The sequence below is a fragment of the Lithobates pipiens genome, unplaced genomic scaffold, assembly GCF_037356315.1.
Source record: "Lithobates pipiens isolate NorthernLeopardFrog02 unplaced genomic scaffold, aLitPip1_a1.2 Scaffold_1, whole genome shotgun sequence".
Classification (NCBI taxonomy): Eukaryota; Metazoa; Chordata; class Amphibia; order Anura; family Ranidae; genus Lithobates; species Lithobates pipiens.
This window is the reverse complement of record NW_027507685.1, coordinates 228775083-228792658: the sequence shown is the minus strand read 5'-3', so window position 1 is coordinate 228792658 and position 17576 is coordinate 228775083. Positions and strand designations below refer to the sequence as shown.

The following is a 17576-nucleotide window of genomic DNA, read 5'->3' as shown; positions in this document are numbered from 1 at the left end:
TTACACAGGATCTCTCAGCTCTGAAAAACAGGGGGCGGAGAGCTGAAGTTGCAGTGAGGAGAGCTTTGAGAGCTGATTGGAAGGAAGGGACAACCCCTCCTTTACCCAGGTACAGAGTTGAGGTTGTCAATCACAGGCTGTGCACAACCCGTAACCAATGTGCTCTTGGTGTCAAGAAAACTGGTGAAAAGCGATTTATACTAGAGGTCAGCCAATATTTGCAATTTTTTTAATTAATTGGCATTGGCCGAATGAAAAGGCCGATTAGAATTACAGCGCGACTTGCAAATGACTTCTGTAATAGAAGTCAATGCAAGTTGCCTGAGTCTTTAGTGAAGCGACTTTCCTCCTCTCTGGGCAGTCTGCCAAGAAAAGAGTAAAGAGATACGATGTTTACACTTCTGAATGAACTCAACTCAGTGTGTAGAAGATCTCAGTTTAACCATCTAAAGACTAAGGGTCCTTTCACACGGGGCGGATCACTTTACAGGCGCCAGTGGGAAAGGTGTCTGTTAGATTTTATGAGATGAAGGGGGGAAAAAAGGAAAAAATAAATCGGCCTAACATATTGGCCATTGGCCATCGTGATTTCTAATATCGGCCAGAGAACAACCCATATCGGTCGACCTCTAAAGCCGCGTACACACGTAGCCGTCTGTCCGACGGCCTTAGTCTAGCGGACTTCCCGCCAGACTTTCCGAACGGGCTACTTGCCCACACACGGCACTTTTTCAGAGGACTAATACGGCGTACTAAGTCCGCCGTACTTTTGAAATGAACGGACTCGCCCACACACGCGGAGGAAAGTCCGCTCATTTCGAGCGCGTCTCCAGGTAGGCAGGGCCCGCGAAGGAGACGCCGCTGGCCCCGCCACCTGGTATGGACTTAAAGGGGAACCCCAACGCCGAAAAAAAATGGTGCGGGGGCCCCCCCAAAGTCCACAACAGACCCTTGTCCGAGCACGCTAACCGGCCGGCCAGCAAAGGAGGGGCGAGCGAGCGCCCCCCCTCCTGAGCCGTACCAGGCCGCGTGCCCTCAACATGGGGGGTGCCTTGGGGAAGGGGGGCCGCGCGCCCCCCCACCCCAAAGCACCTTGTCCCCATGTTGATGAGGACAAGGGCCTCTTCCCGACAACCCTGGCCGTTGGTTGTCAGGGTCTGCGGGCTTATCGGAATGCGGGAGCCCCCTTTAATAAGGGGGCCCCCGGATACCGGCCCCCCACCCTATGTGAATGAGTATGGGGTTCAATGTACCCCTACCCATTCACCTGTAAAATAAATTACAAAAAAAACACAACACACAAGATAAAATAATTTATTGCACAGCTCCGGGGTCTTCCGTCTTCGGGGGTCTTCTCGCCAGACTCCTCCGCTATCTTCTTGTAGCTCTTTTGCTAGCAGAGGAGCCCGGCCTTCTTCATCGCCGCGGTCTCTTCTTCTGACTTCGGGGGTCTTGTCCCCCTCTTCGGTTCTTCTGCCGGGCCACTGCGCCTTCTTATAGCTCTTTTACAGGCGGTGGCGCGGTCTTCTGTCGCCGTCGCCGCCTTCCGTTCTTCTTCTTCTCCTGGAGATGTTGACTCGATGCTCTCTCTCCGGCCGCAATTCCAGGGACGCGCTGCGTGGCCACTTATATAGGGACAAGGGGCGGGGTCATCTGTTGATGTCACATGGGTTGATGTCACATGGCGACAGTCCCAGCATCCTCTGGGACTGTGACATCGTAAGGGGGCGGGGTTACCATGTGACATCAACCCATGTGACATCAACCGATGACCCCGTCCCTTGTCCCTATATAAGTGGCCGCGCAGCACGTCCCTCGCATTGTGGCCGGAGAGAGAGCGTCGAGTCAACATCTCCAGGAGAAGAAGAACGGAAGGCGGCGACGGCGACAGAAGACCGGGCCACCGCCTGTAAAAGAGCTATGGCCCGGCAGAAGAACCGAAGAGGGGGACAAGACCCCCGAAGTCGGAAGAAGAGGTCGCGGCGATGAAGAAGGCCGGGCTCCACCGCTAGCAAAAGAGCTACAAGAAGACAGCGGAGGAGTCCGGCGAGAAGACCCCCGAAGCTGTGCAATAAATTATTTTATCTTGTGTGTTGTGTTTTTTTGTACTTTATTTTACAGGTGAATGGGTAGGGGTACATTGTACCCCATACTCATTCACATAGGGTGGGGGGCCGGTATCCGGGGCCCCCTTATTAAAGGGGGCTCCCGGATTCCGATAAGCCCCCGGCCCGCAGACCCCGACAACCAACGGCCAGGGTTGTCGGGAAGAGGCCCTTGTCCTCATCAACATGGGGACAAGGTGCTTTGGGGTGGGGGGGCCGCGTGGCCCCCACTTCCCCAAGGCACGCCCCATGTTGAGGGCACGCGGCCTGGTACGGCTCAGGAGGGGGGTTGCTCGCTCGCCCCTCCTTTCCTGGCCGGCCGGGTAGCGTGCTTGGCAAGGGTCTGTTGTGGACTTGGGGGGGGGACCCCCATGCTGATTTTTTTTGGCGTTGGGGTTCCCCTTTAAGTCCATACCAGGTGGCGGGGCCAGCGGCGTCTATTTCGCGGGCCCCGCCTACCTGGAGACCCGCTCGAAATCAGCGGACTTTTCTCCGGGTGGGAAAAGTCCGTTCATTTCAAAAGTACGGCGGACTGGCATACACACGGCCGGATTGTCTGCCGAAATGCGAGTCCGGCGGGAAGATTGGAGTGCAAAACTACTTTCTAAGTCTGCCGTACTTTCGAGTCAAAAAAGTATGCCGGAGGCTACAAAGGGGGGGATTGTCCAGCGGACTTGAGTTTGCCGGACTTTTCCACCCGCTTGTTTGATCGTGTGTATGCGGCATTATTCATACTGATAGCAGAGAAGAGAGGCAGCAGACAGAAATGACATTTACTGCTCTGGATTGAGACAAGCACACAAATATGCTTTATTTACATTTAATGGTTTTATCTGGTTCTTCCCAATCAGTACAGAGGCTGCCCAGCCCCCCAAGTACCAGTTCATCCACTCTGGCCCCAATAATGCAGTCAAGGGGGTGTCTTCTGAATATTTATAGCTTGAAGAAACTTCAACAGGAGAGGGGAATAGAATACTCTGAAACGATTTGCACATAGCAATTAGAGGATAATCTTCTCCTTAAGTAAACATGAATGTTGGACAGTCTAAAGCCCTTTCCCCCCCACAGGTGAAGAATGTGAGGTGACCCACTTCTATACCGCACAAATTCCAGCACTCCTCTCCTACATGTAAAAATCATCATTTTCAAAATTACTTAGAACCCCCAAAAATTATATATAATATATATATTAGCAGAGACCCTAGGGAAAAAAATGGCGGGCATTGTAACTTTTTTTATATCGCAAGGTATTTGCGCAGCAAGTTTTCAAACTTGATTTTTTTGGCAAAAAAAACCTTTCATGAATGAAACAAAAATCAAAACAGTAAAGTTAGCCCAATTTTTTTTGTATAATGCGACAGATGATGTTACACCGCGTAAATAGATACCTCACATGTCACCTTTTAAAATTGCGCACATTCGTGGAATGGCGTCAAACTTCGCCTGTAAAGTGTCTGAAAAATGCCTCCCCTGCCCGAGTGCTTTCACACTGGGGCACTGCGCTGGCAGGACATAAAAAAAAAAAAAAAAGTCCTGCAAGCAGCATCTTTGGGACGGTGGAGGAGCGGTCTATACACCATCTATACACCACTCCCCCAACGGTCCTGCCCATTGAAATGAATGGACACCGCTGCCGAAGCGCCTGCAAAGTGATTTGGCAGCGACGCTACAAGGGCGCATTTAACCCTCTCTTTGGCCGCTAAAATTAGCGACGATTTACCGCTGACGCCGGGAGCAGGTCAATGTGAAAGGGGTCTTAAGGCTCGTACACACTATCAGACTTTTTGACAACAAACATGCAAATTAGCGGTTTTAAGGCAACATCCGACCGTGTGTACGCTCCATCGGACAAACCTTTTCAGTTTTCATCTGACTTTTGTTGGCTGTGCGAACGGACAAACTTTTTGACAACATAAGTCCGATGGACAAAAGTCCGATTGTGTGTACACAAAAGCATCAGACTTTTGTACAAAGTACAAACACGCATGTTCAGAACCAATGCAAAAGATCAGACAATACAGAAGTTGACCAAATGGTGGCGCCGGAGTAATTGAATATGCTCTTTTGAAGTGTCGTCAGTACCTTGAAACGTCACTACATTTGTGTTTGTTGCATAAAAAGTCAGATCGTGTGTATGCAATACAAACAAGGGAAAGTTTGTACAAAGTCTGATCGTGTATATGAAGCTTTAAAATCACTGCTATTCCTATTACATGGAATGTAAACATCCCTTGTAATAGGAATAGTGTGGGACAGGTCCTCTTTATGGAGAGATGTGGGGTCTATAAGACCCCACATCTCTTCTCCAGGCTGGAAAGTCGGAGATCCCAACAAAATCTCAGGCTTTCCTGTAGAGTCCCCGGCATTGTTTACTTTCGCCAGACGAGACATCATAACGTCACACCTGGGCCTCCGAGAGTCATAGAGACTGCCAGGGAACATCTGTCCCTCGGATTGCTATACAACTATCTTCCAGCGCATTCCTTCTATGGCTCGCCGATCACAGGGGCCCGTAGAAGCACCGGAGGGCATAGTCCTCTCTCGCCGCCTGTAAGAACGATCAAGCGGCTGAACAGCCACTATGATTGTTCTTATGATGACCACCGTCTGAAAAAAAATGATATCTGAATGATGCCTTGCACACAGGACAGTCAGAGAGTGCACATTTGGCACACGGGATGTCAGAGATGGCACACGGGATGGCCAAAGATGGCATGCATGGTCAGAAATTGGGAAATTGCACACGGATGGTCAGAGATGGTGCAAAGGATGGTCAGAGGGCATGCATGGCACACAGGACGGTCAGAGATTGCACACGATGATTACATACATCATCGCAGACAGATGGTCAGAGATTGCAGACATGGCACACGGGATGGTCAGAGATTACATGCATGGCACATGGGATGGTCAGAGATGGCATGCATGACAAACAGGACAGTCAGAGATGGCACACGGGACGTCAGAGATTGCATACATAATAACACACGGATGGTCAGAAATTGCACACATGGCAATGGGTTTATATACACAAGCAACATAGACTCAGATTTTAAAAATAGTTAACAGAGATATTTTAACTATTTTAGAATTCAAGACAAATTGAAAAAAAGTAAACAGTCACCTCAGAGGGGCAAGACAATTTTATTGATAATTTAAATCTTAGTTACATACCAAAATTCTATTATTTATTGACTTAAAGCGGAGGGCCATTTAAAAAAAAAAAAGTCAGCAGCTGCAAACACTGCAGCTGCTGACTTAATAAGCCCACTTACCTGTCCAGGGCGCCCGCGATGTCGGCCGCCCCGTCCCTCAGCTCTCGGGTCCCGGGGCGCCGCCATTCCTCGTAAGGGAAACAGGCAGTGGAGCCTTTACGGCTTCACTGCCCGTTTCCTACTGTGCATGCGCGAGTCACGCAGCGCTTTGTGAATGGGACGCGCTGTGTTCTGGAACACACAGTTCCCAGAACACAGCGCCACCCATTACCCAGAAGACGCCGCACGGAGGAGAGAAGACAGAAGATCTCTGCGGAGGAGGAAGAGGAAGATTAGGATTATGTGCCTAGCAACAGGCACTTCTGGTAAGTAAAAAAAAAAAAAAATTTTCATTTTAGATTTTTTTTGTAATTTTTAATATATATATATTTTTTTCAGGGTGGCCCTCCACTTTTACTGTCCATAAAGTAAGTACAGTCTTATTACCAACATGCCATTCATTCTCTCATGTGCCTCATATCTGTATCTGATCATTTCAGGTCTCTGTCTGGTGATTGGGACAATGATGTTTCTTTTAAGTGCTAGATCATTTATTCAATATATAACTGGGGAATTAGACCCCCATAATCTGATACATCACCATTCCAGTCCACTGAAATCACCCAACAACCTCAGATGCGTCTCAGGAGGTTTGGGATCAATTTTTCTGCACCCCCAACTGATGTGAAGTTTATAGGGATATCATTCTTTGTTTATTTTATAATATCAGGAACATGGAGATAATGCTAATAAACCTCCTGCAGCTGGGAAGCCAGACAGAGCCAATGGAATTTCTGAGAAAAAACATTTAGGGACTATTCACATTACAGATTATGTTCACACAACACATTACAGTGCATTACAGTCCACTGCCTTAAGACAGCCCATTTATTTTGAAAGTACTGGTAGTGCAGTTTGACTCAAAAATTGGACATGCAGTTTTTTTGTTTAAAGAAAAAAATTGCAACACACCCCATGTCCATTGTAATGTGCTGCAGTGCTTTGTCCTCTACTGTGCAGAGCGTTCAAAACAAATGTCACCACAAAACACTGCAGTGCATGCGTTGTACTAAACAATCTGCTTGTATTTATGGCTTGTATGTGGAATATATGTACTTATCAATACCTTTTCTTAGCTTTAAGCAACATTAAAATAAATTATCTACTCAGTTTCTTTTTATGCTCCTATGATTGTTTTGTCTTATTTTCTATGTACCGTATATACTCGAGTATAAGCCGAGATTTTCAGCCTCTTTTTTGAGGCTGAAAGTGCCCCCCTCGGCTTATACTCGAGTCATCGCTGTCTGCCCGCTCAATCAGCGTGTCGAGCAGACAGACAGCGGCCATTCTATAGTTCAAAAGCCGCGCCTCCGGCTCCGCCTTCGCCTGTGATAGGCGGAACACTGAATTTCCCAGCAGCCTGTGTTCCGCCTATCACGGACTTCGTATCATCCTCGTACTACGGACGAGGATGATACGATGTACGTGATAGGCGGAACACAGGCTGCTGGGAAATTCAGTGTTCCGCCTATCACAGGCGAAGGCGGCGGCGCAGCTTTTGAATTTTACAATGGCCGCCGAGGCGCCGACGAACGAAGAGGGCACGGGACGGAGGCAAGGCAAGGCACGGCACGGGACGGGACGGGACGGGACGGGACGGAGGCAAGGCACGGCGGCGAGGCACGGAGGCAAGGAGGCTCGGCACGGGACGGAGGCTCGGGACAAAGGCTCGGGACACAGGTAGGCTGGACACACACACACACACACACACACACACACACACACACACACACACACACACACGGATGGATACACACACACACAGGGATGGATGGATGGATGGAGACACACACACACAGGGATGGATGGATGGATGGAGACACACACACACAGGGATGGATGGATGGATGGACACACACACACACAGGGATGGATGGACGGACACACAGGGATGGATGGACGGACACACAGGGATGGACGGACACACAGGGATGGACGGACACACAGGGATGGACGGACACACACACAGGGATGGACAGGCATGTCTTACCCTCGGCTTATACACGAGTCAATAAGTTTGCCAGTTTTTTTGGGGGTAAATTGGGGGCCTCGGCTTATATTCGGGTCGGCCTATACTCGAGTATATACGGTAATAAAATTTGTATTTTTATTTAAAGTGGTTTGGTACCTAAAAATGAAACTTCATGTTATTAAATTCACCAGATAGCATACTTACCTAAACGAACCCTGAAAAAAAAAAATATTCGTTACTTACCTTTTATTTCTGATGTTTCAGCTGACTTCCGGGTTGTCCTCCCGTGGGAGTAGGCGTGGCTATCATCCTCGCAATGGTCCCTGGGAGCTATTTCCCAAGAATCCATGGGGGACAATGAAATTGCGAAATCTCGTGAGATTTCGCTAGGACGCCGGTCACGTTGGAGGGTGAGCAGATCATCCATGGATGATGTGGGGGGTTCCTTCGATCGCCTGTGCGGTAGACGCGTGTGTGTGTCGCCCGCACATACCGATGCGGTGCTCCCCCTGACTTCCTGTGTTTTGGCTTCTCCTGGCCCCGCCCCCTCTCCTCCTCTGACAGAGGGACGGATTTGCTGGGCGGCTGATTTCTACACACAGCAAGTGACACTTGTGAGCGGATTAGTACGGACTGATCCCCCCTCCTTCCCCCGGCCGGGGCTGAGCATTCCTTCCTCCACACCTCCGGTATGTCCTCCTCCCTGAGCCCCGTCCTCCTCCCCCAGGGGAGGTGTGAGCGGCGATCACCCGGAGGACACTACAAGAAAGTTTGTTGTGCCGGAGGGGCGAAGCATGGGCAGCACCACCATGGATATCTCCGATCGCTGACAGCTGGCCCCACCCACCCGTCCGGACACACCCCCCACACACACACCAATCACTGCTGGGTCAGCCTGACACCACTGTGGTCTGTGTTGGTGGACGTCATCATATACCAGGAAGTAAATGCCTGTGGGCTTCAGATGCCCACTGGCAAAATGGAAAACGCCAGAGCAGGTTTTTATAAGTCATCCCAAGGAAAGGATTCGTCGCGCCGGGGGACAAAAAAAGCCGGACGTGGATGCCAATCGAAGGTAGCACTCGCCCACCTGTGACACAGGTAAGAAAAAAAAAAAAAAAAGGAGCGGAAGTAAAATTGTATTCCAAGTGTATTTGGGCACCGTCATAATCCCGAACTCTACGTCCTTTATATCCATTCTATTAAAATAAAAAAACAACATACTGACAGTTTCCATCCAGAATCAAGTCATCAGCGGTCTCTTCTTACATTCCTCTAGAATAGTCTGAGGTCACTCATTTATAATATACCTGCTTTGATATTGTAACATCAGCGGGTCCATAATGTGGGTTGTGGACTGTAAAGCGGAATGTGCAATTCGTTTCATTCCGAATGTGTTTTTTGGCGAAATTTGACACATTTGTTAATTCAGAAATATTCAAATTAACGAAAACCCATTGAATTTGAAAATAAGAACGAAAATCCAAAAACACTAATTTGAAATAACTAATTCTAACTACTAAATTATAGGTATTGGAATTGACTTTCAAATTGGCTTTTAGTGAATGTAACAAACACTAATTTATCCAAAGTTATGAATTACTATTATTAATTTGTTCCGTTCCATTTGTTTAGATACGGCATTCGTTATTTCAGATAATTCGTAACTTCAGATAAATTCAAATTCATCACTTTCACCAACAGCCAAATTTGATAGGAAATTCCAATACCTATTATTTAATAGTTAGTTATTACTGCGGAAATTTTGAATGTTCGTTCTTATTTTCGAATTTTCGCAATTCCAATTTTTTTCAAAATAATGATTTTCGATCTTAATGAATGGCCCAGAAAAAAACAAAACCAAAAAAGAATTAAAATGAAAACTAACCCATTTTTCAGCAGTGCACATGTCTACTGTATAGGCATTTTCAGACAGGTGATAAACAGTATTCAGGGTTCTATAGCTTGCTTTTGTTCTATTCAACATACAAAGTCTATGGTTATGCAAAACCTGCTTGAAGCAGATCAGGAGGAGGTCAACTGCAGATCCAATGTACCTGTCAGTAAATTCTGAATGATCTCATACGTGTCTCACACTAATGCAATCGACACAAGTCCAAAGCCCAATGACACAGGCCCCAAGGCAAACACAGCTCAGTGCTCAGCATTTTCTGACAAGCTTCTTTCCTCTCTATGATGGCTGGAGCACTATATATATATATATATATATATATATATATATATATATATATACATACATATACACACACATACACACACACACTCTGAGGAGTTCAGTCCATTATGGATATTGGTCTGTATGGCAAAGAACTCCTCTGAATGAATGGAAAGGAAATGCCAATGTTGATCTGACCTTAGTGGATTGCAGATGACAACACCATTCATAGTAAAGATAAGGGAAGCCTGCCAGAAACATTCTGACATACATGGAAAGGGCAGTGGGAGAGCCGTGTCTGTCTGGCACAATGGGGTCATCATCCATCTGAAGAAGCCCAGCAGTTATTTCCAGAATATGATGGTGGTGTCCATGATGATATGAGATGTTAAACGTAGGTATGGTATAATGTATTTTTTTTTTTTTTACAAATCAAATTATCAATTACAAATAAAATAAAACCAACAAAATTAAAAACCTTCACCTTATTGCAAATATGTAAAGATCTAAAAGTTATTTAAAAAACAAAGCTAAAAAAGCAGAATTATGTTGTATAATATGATAATTGCTGTATAAATCCTATTCCTACAGAAAACCTGTCATAGAATATGGTACATTGTGCTTATGGCCTCAGTAGCCGTGTATCAGGATATCAATAGACATGTGCATTCGTTTTCGTCTGAATGCATTTTCGTCCGAATTTCAGCTATTTTTGTTTTCGTTTTGACAAACGATAAACGAAAGCACAAAATCCGAAAAACGAAAGATCCAACATAAATAAATGCTTTATTTTCGTTTTCATTGTTACAACAGTTCGATATAGAATAGGAGATTGGACATGACTCTGACAACGTGTCTATAGAACCTGTGGTCGAATGTGCCTAACCTTACCTCTATTAGTCCAAGATTATATAGAGAAAATATTCGAAAGAGAAAAGATTTGACGGAGAGAAAAGATTCTGCAAGTTACTGTCCTAAAAAGTGTTTGAGGACCCGGGTCCTGCCCCAGGGGACATGTATCAATGCAAAAAAAGTTTTAAAAACGCCCGTTTTTTCGGGAGCAGTGATTTTAATAATGATTGAATGAATGAATGAATGAAAATACTTATATAGCGCACAATGCGAACTGAATCGCCTCTAGGCGCTGTGGCGAGCTTTGATCATCTGCTAAAAGAGGAAGGTCTTGAGTTTTTTCCTAAAAGCCAGGTGGTTTTCTTCCAGGCGGATGTTGATTGGTAGAGCATTCCATAGCCGAGGCCCTTGGACAGCGAATCTCCGATCCCCCTTGGATTTATACCGGGCTTTGGGCACGAGGAGGAGGTTTTTGTTGGCTGATCGAAGACTGCGGTTTGGTGTGTAATGATTTATTTTCTCCATTAGGTATTGCGGAGCTTCTCTATGCACGCATTTGTGGGTGAGGCAAAGGGTCTTGAACGTGATCCGATTTTTTACGGTTAGCCAATGTAAGCTCCTCAGTGAAGGAGAAATGGATTCCCAGGGTTTTTTTCCTGTTATCAGCCTTGCCGCTGTGTTTTGGATCAGTTGTAATCGCGCAAGTTGATATTGTGGTAATCCTATGTAAAGCGAGTTTGCGTAGTCCAGTCGTGAATTAATGATTGTTCCAACTACCACTGCTTTGTCATTCTTTGGGATAAAAGGGATGAGTCTGCGAAGCATGCGCAGCAGATGGTGAGATCGACTGACTACTGCTCCTATTTGCGCATCCATTGACATTTGTGCGTCTAAAATAACCCCGAGACTCTTCGCTTTGGTCTTTGGGGAGATAGTCTGCCCAAAGACGGTTGGTGAAGACCAGGAGGTTTTGGTTGCGGGCTTATGATTTGGGTTTAAGATAAGAAGCTCTGTCTTTGATTGGTTCAGCTGGAGGGAGTTGGTGGTCACAGATGGGGTATAACCATCAGAAAAGACCCAAAACAGACGAATATAATTATAAATGGAAAAAAGTTGAAGAACGGATCTCTACTTTCTATAAATGACACTATGGATGCTGATAAAATAATAAAGAGACAATATCATGAGAGAATACTGGAGGCCACCATTGCTGCAATCTCCCTTTGAGAATGCTCATTCCCTGGCTGTCTTGCTCATGTTTGGCTTCAGTGCTGTCTGAGTTGGTGACACAGAACAGATACAGTTAGTTATGGAATTGGACACTTTTTTCTGGCATTCATTTACAGCATGCTCGTTCCACGTCTGTGACCCCCCCAATGACCCTGGATGACCCCACCCCCCCTCTATTTTATACTTTTTGTTTTTTCCTTTGCATGGGTCCCCAGATTGGTCACATGTTGTGCAGGGTCGTCTTCCTCTTCAAATATTTTTCTGCTAGTCGGTGGCTCTTGATGATACAGATAGCAGCGCTGCTATTAAGACATCAGTGCCTCTCCCTGCCCCAATGTACTGAGTACAGGGTGTCATAATGATGCCCCTCAAAAGCCGTCCCATGACCCTCTGCATTCACAGTATGTCCTCAGTCTCCCAGGTTGAATAAATGTGATTTCACCTGGAATACTGAGTGGGACGGAACCGCTTGGCCCCTCGCTTTGGTGTTTCTGCCAAACAATGCTTCCTGCCCTCCAAACTATTCCAGCAGACCGAGAAATAATACCAGCCCTTTACCCCAATCACCGTACACAGACAAGATGTGGAGATAAAACCAAAGGAATGACTGTTTATTGAATAGACATACAGGTTTTTATGGTCACCACATGAACAATAAAAACCAAATATTTACCCAAAACATCACACAATGGTTTAGATAACAAGGCAGAGCTGACGCAAGGCTAATCCTATCACATAGGAACCTCCAAAAGTCAGCCAAATTAGCCAACAGACAGAAACAATAGGAGACTCAATTAACAATGGGAATGCACACCTAGGAGGCACACAATGGGAGAGACACGCCTAATAAACACACAACACCTTAATAAACAGACTAGAGCCCCTGGTATCAGATTGCTTGAGCTGATTAGATCACCATCTGCTCCGAGTCTCAGTCTGAAGCAGTCAGTCCTGGTTTGGACATAGAGATGCAAAAAATATATGTCTGTGGGTCCTCCAGTTCTCAGTCTGTTTTGGGGAGACATGGATTTGAATCTGAAGCAAGGCCACTCCATGTGTCCCAAATGCACACAGCTCCTAAGGAGTGGTGTTGCTTTAAAAGCCCAGGCCCATAGTGAGTAGATAGGAGGCTTGCCCCTAGTCCTCTCAGAAGCCTCTGTCCCAGTTTGGTCCGTCACACTGAGGACATCTTGTGGCAGAGAAGAGGTACTGTGAGAGACAGTGGAGTGGGGGGGGGGCATTTACTGGACCCAGACTTTAAGCTCAGGGGGAATAGCAATGGTGGCTTCCATAATTGTCACTTTAAGCAATCAAATTCTTTTGAGCTTCATCCATTTATACTGTGAAAGAAAGTAACATGTGATAAAAAAATGTAATCACTTACTCTTGTAGAAAAAGATTCCAACAGCGACTGCAATGACAACAGCACAGGCAATGCCAATAATCATAGCAAGTGGGAGGCCATTATCAGGTTCTGAAAGAGAGATCCATGAGATGGTGGGAGTAGTGAGTGAGAAGTTCAGGTGAAGATACTTTATAATAGAAGACATGTAATAATCAGACCTCATGTACACAGATGGGAAGACACCTTAGATATGCCCAGTGTAAAATTCTGGGTGTTTTCCCACATCACATTCTTATAAATTTTGATGCTTCTGTGCATCACTGTGTACCCTTCATGCCCGTATGACATAATTACCGTACGCTGAACCTCTGTGTACCTGTATGCATTGTACGCACATCTGTAGGTAAATGCTGATGCACAGAAGCATCCGTGTTGACAAGCATAAAGCTGCATACAGCCAACCTCTAGAATAGCAGGCTGTACACAACGCCTGTGTCTTCCAGGGTGCGGGAAAACTCCTGGAATATTATGCTAGGCTTGTCTGTACCAAGACAATTGAAATCAGCTGACAAATTCTTTGCAAAGGCTGTTCTGTTTGAGTGCAGATACTGTACATCATCTGACAGGAAGACTTTGTTTACATGCAGTCCGGGGATATGGTTGAGCAGCGTTTTTTATTTCCCCTCCAACTGCTCCTAATAAAACTACCATGACAGAAAGTGGGGTGTATATTCTGCAGCCATGATGCTTTGCATTGCGGTGCAGCAAAAATGATCCCCTTTGGGTTCATCTTCAGGTCTTTAGAGGTTAAAACAGGCAGTAAGTAGGTAGCATATTGCTTCCTCACCCCCTGTCAAATGCCCTTTATAGGCCGATTCACTGCAGATCACTCTTCAGAGGACACCGCCCACAGTCTTATTAATCAGCCACATTGCTCATGTAAAAGAAGAATAAACTGATTTTAGGTATCAATTAGGGATGCACTGAAATTTTCGGCTGCCATAGTAGGTGTATAGCGCAGGAGAGCCGCCTTCGCCGTCTGGTTCAATAGAGTGCCGGGAACATCACAGCTTTAATTTCAATAGCCGTGTGTTCCCCCGTCGCGTGCCGTCGCATACAGACCAGACGGCGGAGGCGGCTCTCCTCTCTCTTTGCTGCATCACTGGCTGCACGGGGGCATCGCCAACTACACAGGGGACACCACACTGACTGCACAGGGGACACCACACTAGCTGCACGAGGGGACAACACACTGGCTGCACGAGGGGACAACACACTGGCTGCACGAGGGGACAACACACTGGCTGCACGAGGGGACAACACACTGGCTGCACGAGGGGAAAACACACTGGCTGCACGAGGGGAAAACACACTGGCTGCACGAGGGGACAACACACTGGCTGCACTGGAGACAACACACTTATCTCTTTTATCAGGTCGCCAGTCTCTGACCACCTCCTGTACCATGTCGCCAGTCTCTGACCACCTCCTGTACCATGTCGCCAGTCTCTGACCACCTCCTGTACCCTGTCCCCAGTCTCTGACCACCTCCTGTACCATGTCCCCAGTCTCTGACCACCTCCTGTACCATGTCCCCAGTCTCTGACCACCTCCTGTACCATGTCCCCAGTCTCTGACCACCTCCTGTACCATGTCCCCAGTCTCTGACCACCTCCTGTATAAAAATATTTTTTAAAAACAGTCATTTTCGGTATCGGTGCTGTTTCGGTATCGGCCTAGTGCATTTTTCATTTTCGGTATCGGTACCAAAAAACCCATTCGTTGCATCCCTAGTATCAATCCCCAGCCGTTTTGATTGGCCGGGCTGAGAGATCGTCATGCCCATGCATGCTCGGGAGTTCAGTCATCTCTGCACTGCTGAAATTATACCCTGATCTGTGTGTGACTAGCTCACTGTACAGTGCAGACAGACAGGACAGCAACTTTAATGCAGAACTGACATCGGGGGGTTATTTACTAAAGGCAAATAGCTTGTTCACTTTGCAAGTGCAATTTGAACTCTGCAAGGACATTTGCTTAAGAGCTTAGTAAAATGAGATGAAGCTTCACTCTGCAAAGAATACCCAATAACATTTTTGTTTGCACATGATTTGATGACAGAAGTCCCTCTTTTACTAAGGTCTGGAGTAAATTCACTTGAGAAGTGCCCAGTCTATTTGTCTTTAGTAAATCAGCCCCAGTATCTCTTTTCTTTATTAAAAATTCTGCCTGTTCACTTTTTTTTTTCACACTGACGTTACACTTAAACTTATTTTTTTACTCCTGGTGGCCGGAGGTCCTGGCTGCATTTCTCCTACAGACATGACTGTAGCTTCCCCTTGCCTTAATCACAGGGATTGGTCAGTGACCATCTTATGTAGTGATGGCCGAACGGTTCGCCCGGCGGTCGTTTCGCGGCGAATTTCCGACTTTCGCCGTCCGCGGGTTCGAACGCCTTTTTCCGTCGTTCGCCCCGGCGGACTTACGTGTTTAATGTATACAAGAACTTTAACCTTTCGTGACACGTTTATCATGTGTTACAGGACAACCAATTGAGACATGACAGCTCATGGACACTTGGACATTCCCCCTAACCTATAAATACACCCGATCCGGTGGCCATTTTACATTCTTTCTTCTGTCACTGTAGGGAAAGGATCCTGTGTGGAGTAGGGACAGAGAAAACGCTAGCTATTTGGTACACAAAAGTTCTTTTCAGGACTGGTATAGGTGTTAGGTCAGCAGCCTGAGTTTCTTTTGTCAGTTTAGATAAAGGGACAGAGCGCTGTATGCTGCTATTTTAGGGACAGCTCAGCCAGATTAGTCTTTCTTCATCATCATCATCATCATCATCATTAGCTGTTACTATCAGGTCCACAAAAGAGCTGTTCCAGCTAATCGTTCCAGCCTACTCTTTTTTGCCAATTTGTATAGGGACAGGCAGGAAGCAGTGTGTCAGGCAGTGAGGATAATTTTAAAGACTTGCTGTTACTATTAGTTCCACAAAGGTTCTTTTCAGGACTGGTATCAGTGGTACGGTAATAGGCTTGTACACGTATAATATTCTTTCTTCCAAATATAGAAAGAATATTATACTTGACTGCTGCCCTTCTGCTGCAGTCTGCTAATCATTCACAACTCACTTGTTCCACAAAGCTCTTTATCAGGACTGGTAACTTGGTCTGTCTAGGGTGCTACGGTACATAGGCTTGGGTGCGGTACAGTCTGCTGTTCTGTAAGGACCGCTATCGGTCCACAATACATAGGGTTGCCGTGCACTACTGCTGACCGCTGCCCTATACTGCAGCAGTCCTTCATTGGTATAGGGACTGACGTACAGTCTGCTAATCACTAACACACAACCTGCTTGGTCCACAAAAGTTCTTATAAGGACTGGTAACTTGGTATAGGGTGCTACGGTACATAGGCCTGAGTGCGTTACAGTCTGCTGTTCTGTAAGGACCGCTATCGGTCCACAATACATAGGGTTGCCGTGCACTACTGCTGACCGCTGCCCTATACTGCAGCAGTCCTTCAGCGGTATAGGGACTGACGCACAGTCTGCTAAACACTAACACACAACCTGCTTGGTCCACAAAAGTTTTTATAAGGACTGGTAACTTGGTATAGGGTGCTACGGTACATAGGCCTGAGTGCAGTACAGTCTGCTGTTCTGTAAGGACCGCTATCGGTCCACAATACATAGGGTTGCCGTGCACTACTGCTGACCGCTGCCCTATACTGCAGCAGTCCTTCATTGGTATAGGGACTGACGTACAGTCTGCTAATCACTAACACACAACCTGCTTGGTCCACAAAAGTTCTTATAAGGACTGGTAACTTGGTATAGGGTGCTACGGTACATAGGCCTGAGTGCGTTACAGTCTGCTGTTCTGTAAGGACCGCTATCGGTCCACAATACATAGGGTTGCCGTGCACTACTGCTGACCGCTGCCCTATACTGCAGCAGTCCTTCATTGGTATAGGGACTGACGTACAGTCTGCTAATCACTAACACACAACCTGCTTGTTCCACAAAAGTTCTTATAAGGACTGGTAACTTGGTATAGGGTGCTACGGTACATAGGCCTGAGTGCGTTACAGTCTGCTGTTCTGTAAGGACCGCTATCGGTCCACAATACATAGGGTTGCCGTGCACTACTGCTGACCGCTGCCCTATACTGCAGCAGTCCTTCATTGGTATAGGGACTGACGTACAGTCTGCTAATCACTAACACACAACCTGCTTGGTCCACAAAAGTTCTTATAAGGACTGGTAACTTGGTATAGGGTGCTACGGTACATAGGCCTGAGTGCGTTACAGTCTGCTGTTCTGTAAGGACCGCTATCGGTCCACAATACATAGGGTTGCCGTGCACTACTGCTGACCGCTGCCCTATACTGCAGCAGTCCTTCAGCGGTATAGGGACTGACGCACAGTCTGCTAAACACTAACACACAACCTGCTTGGTCCACAAAAGTTTTTATAAGGACTGGTAACTTGGTATAGGGTGCTACGGTACATAGGCCTGAGTGCGTTACAGTCTGCTGTTCTGTAAGGACCGCTATCGGTCCACAATAC

At 46.6% G+C, this 17576-nt stretch overlaps 2 protein-coding genes across 2 annotated transcripts in view; both read right to left on the bottom strand.

The window, feature by feature from the left end:
* LOC143984105 (class I histocompatibility antigen, F10 alpha chain-like) overlaps window positions 1–17576 on the bottom strand; it is a 907941-nt gene that overhangs the window by 399893 nt on the left and 490472 nt on the right. The window lies entirely within an intron of this gene.
* LOC143984154 (class I histocompatibility antigen, F10 alpha chain-like) overlaps window positions 12234–17576 on the bottom strand; it is a 148473-nt gene continuing 143130 nt past the window's right edge. The window contains exon 5 of the mRNA XM_077484462.1: window positions 12234–13123. Coding sequence (XP_077340588.1) covers window positions 13026–13123 — 98 coding nt within the window. The 3' untranslated portion in view covers window positions 12234–13025. The remainder of the gene's footprint in view (window positions 13124–17576) is intronic.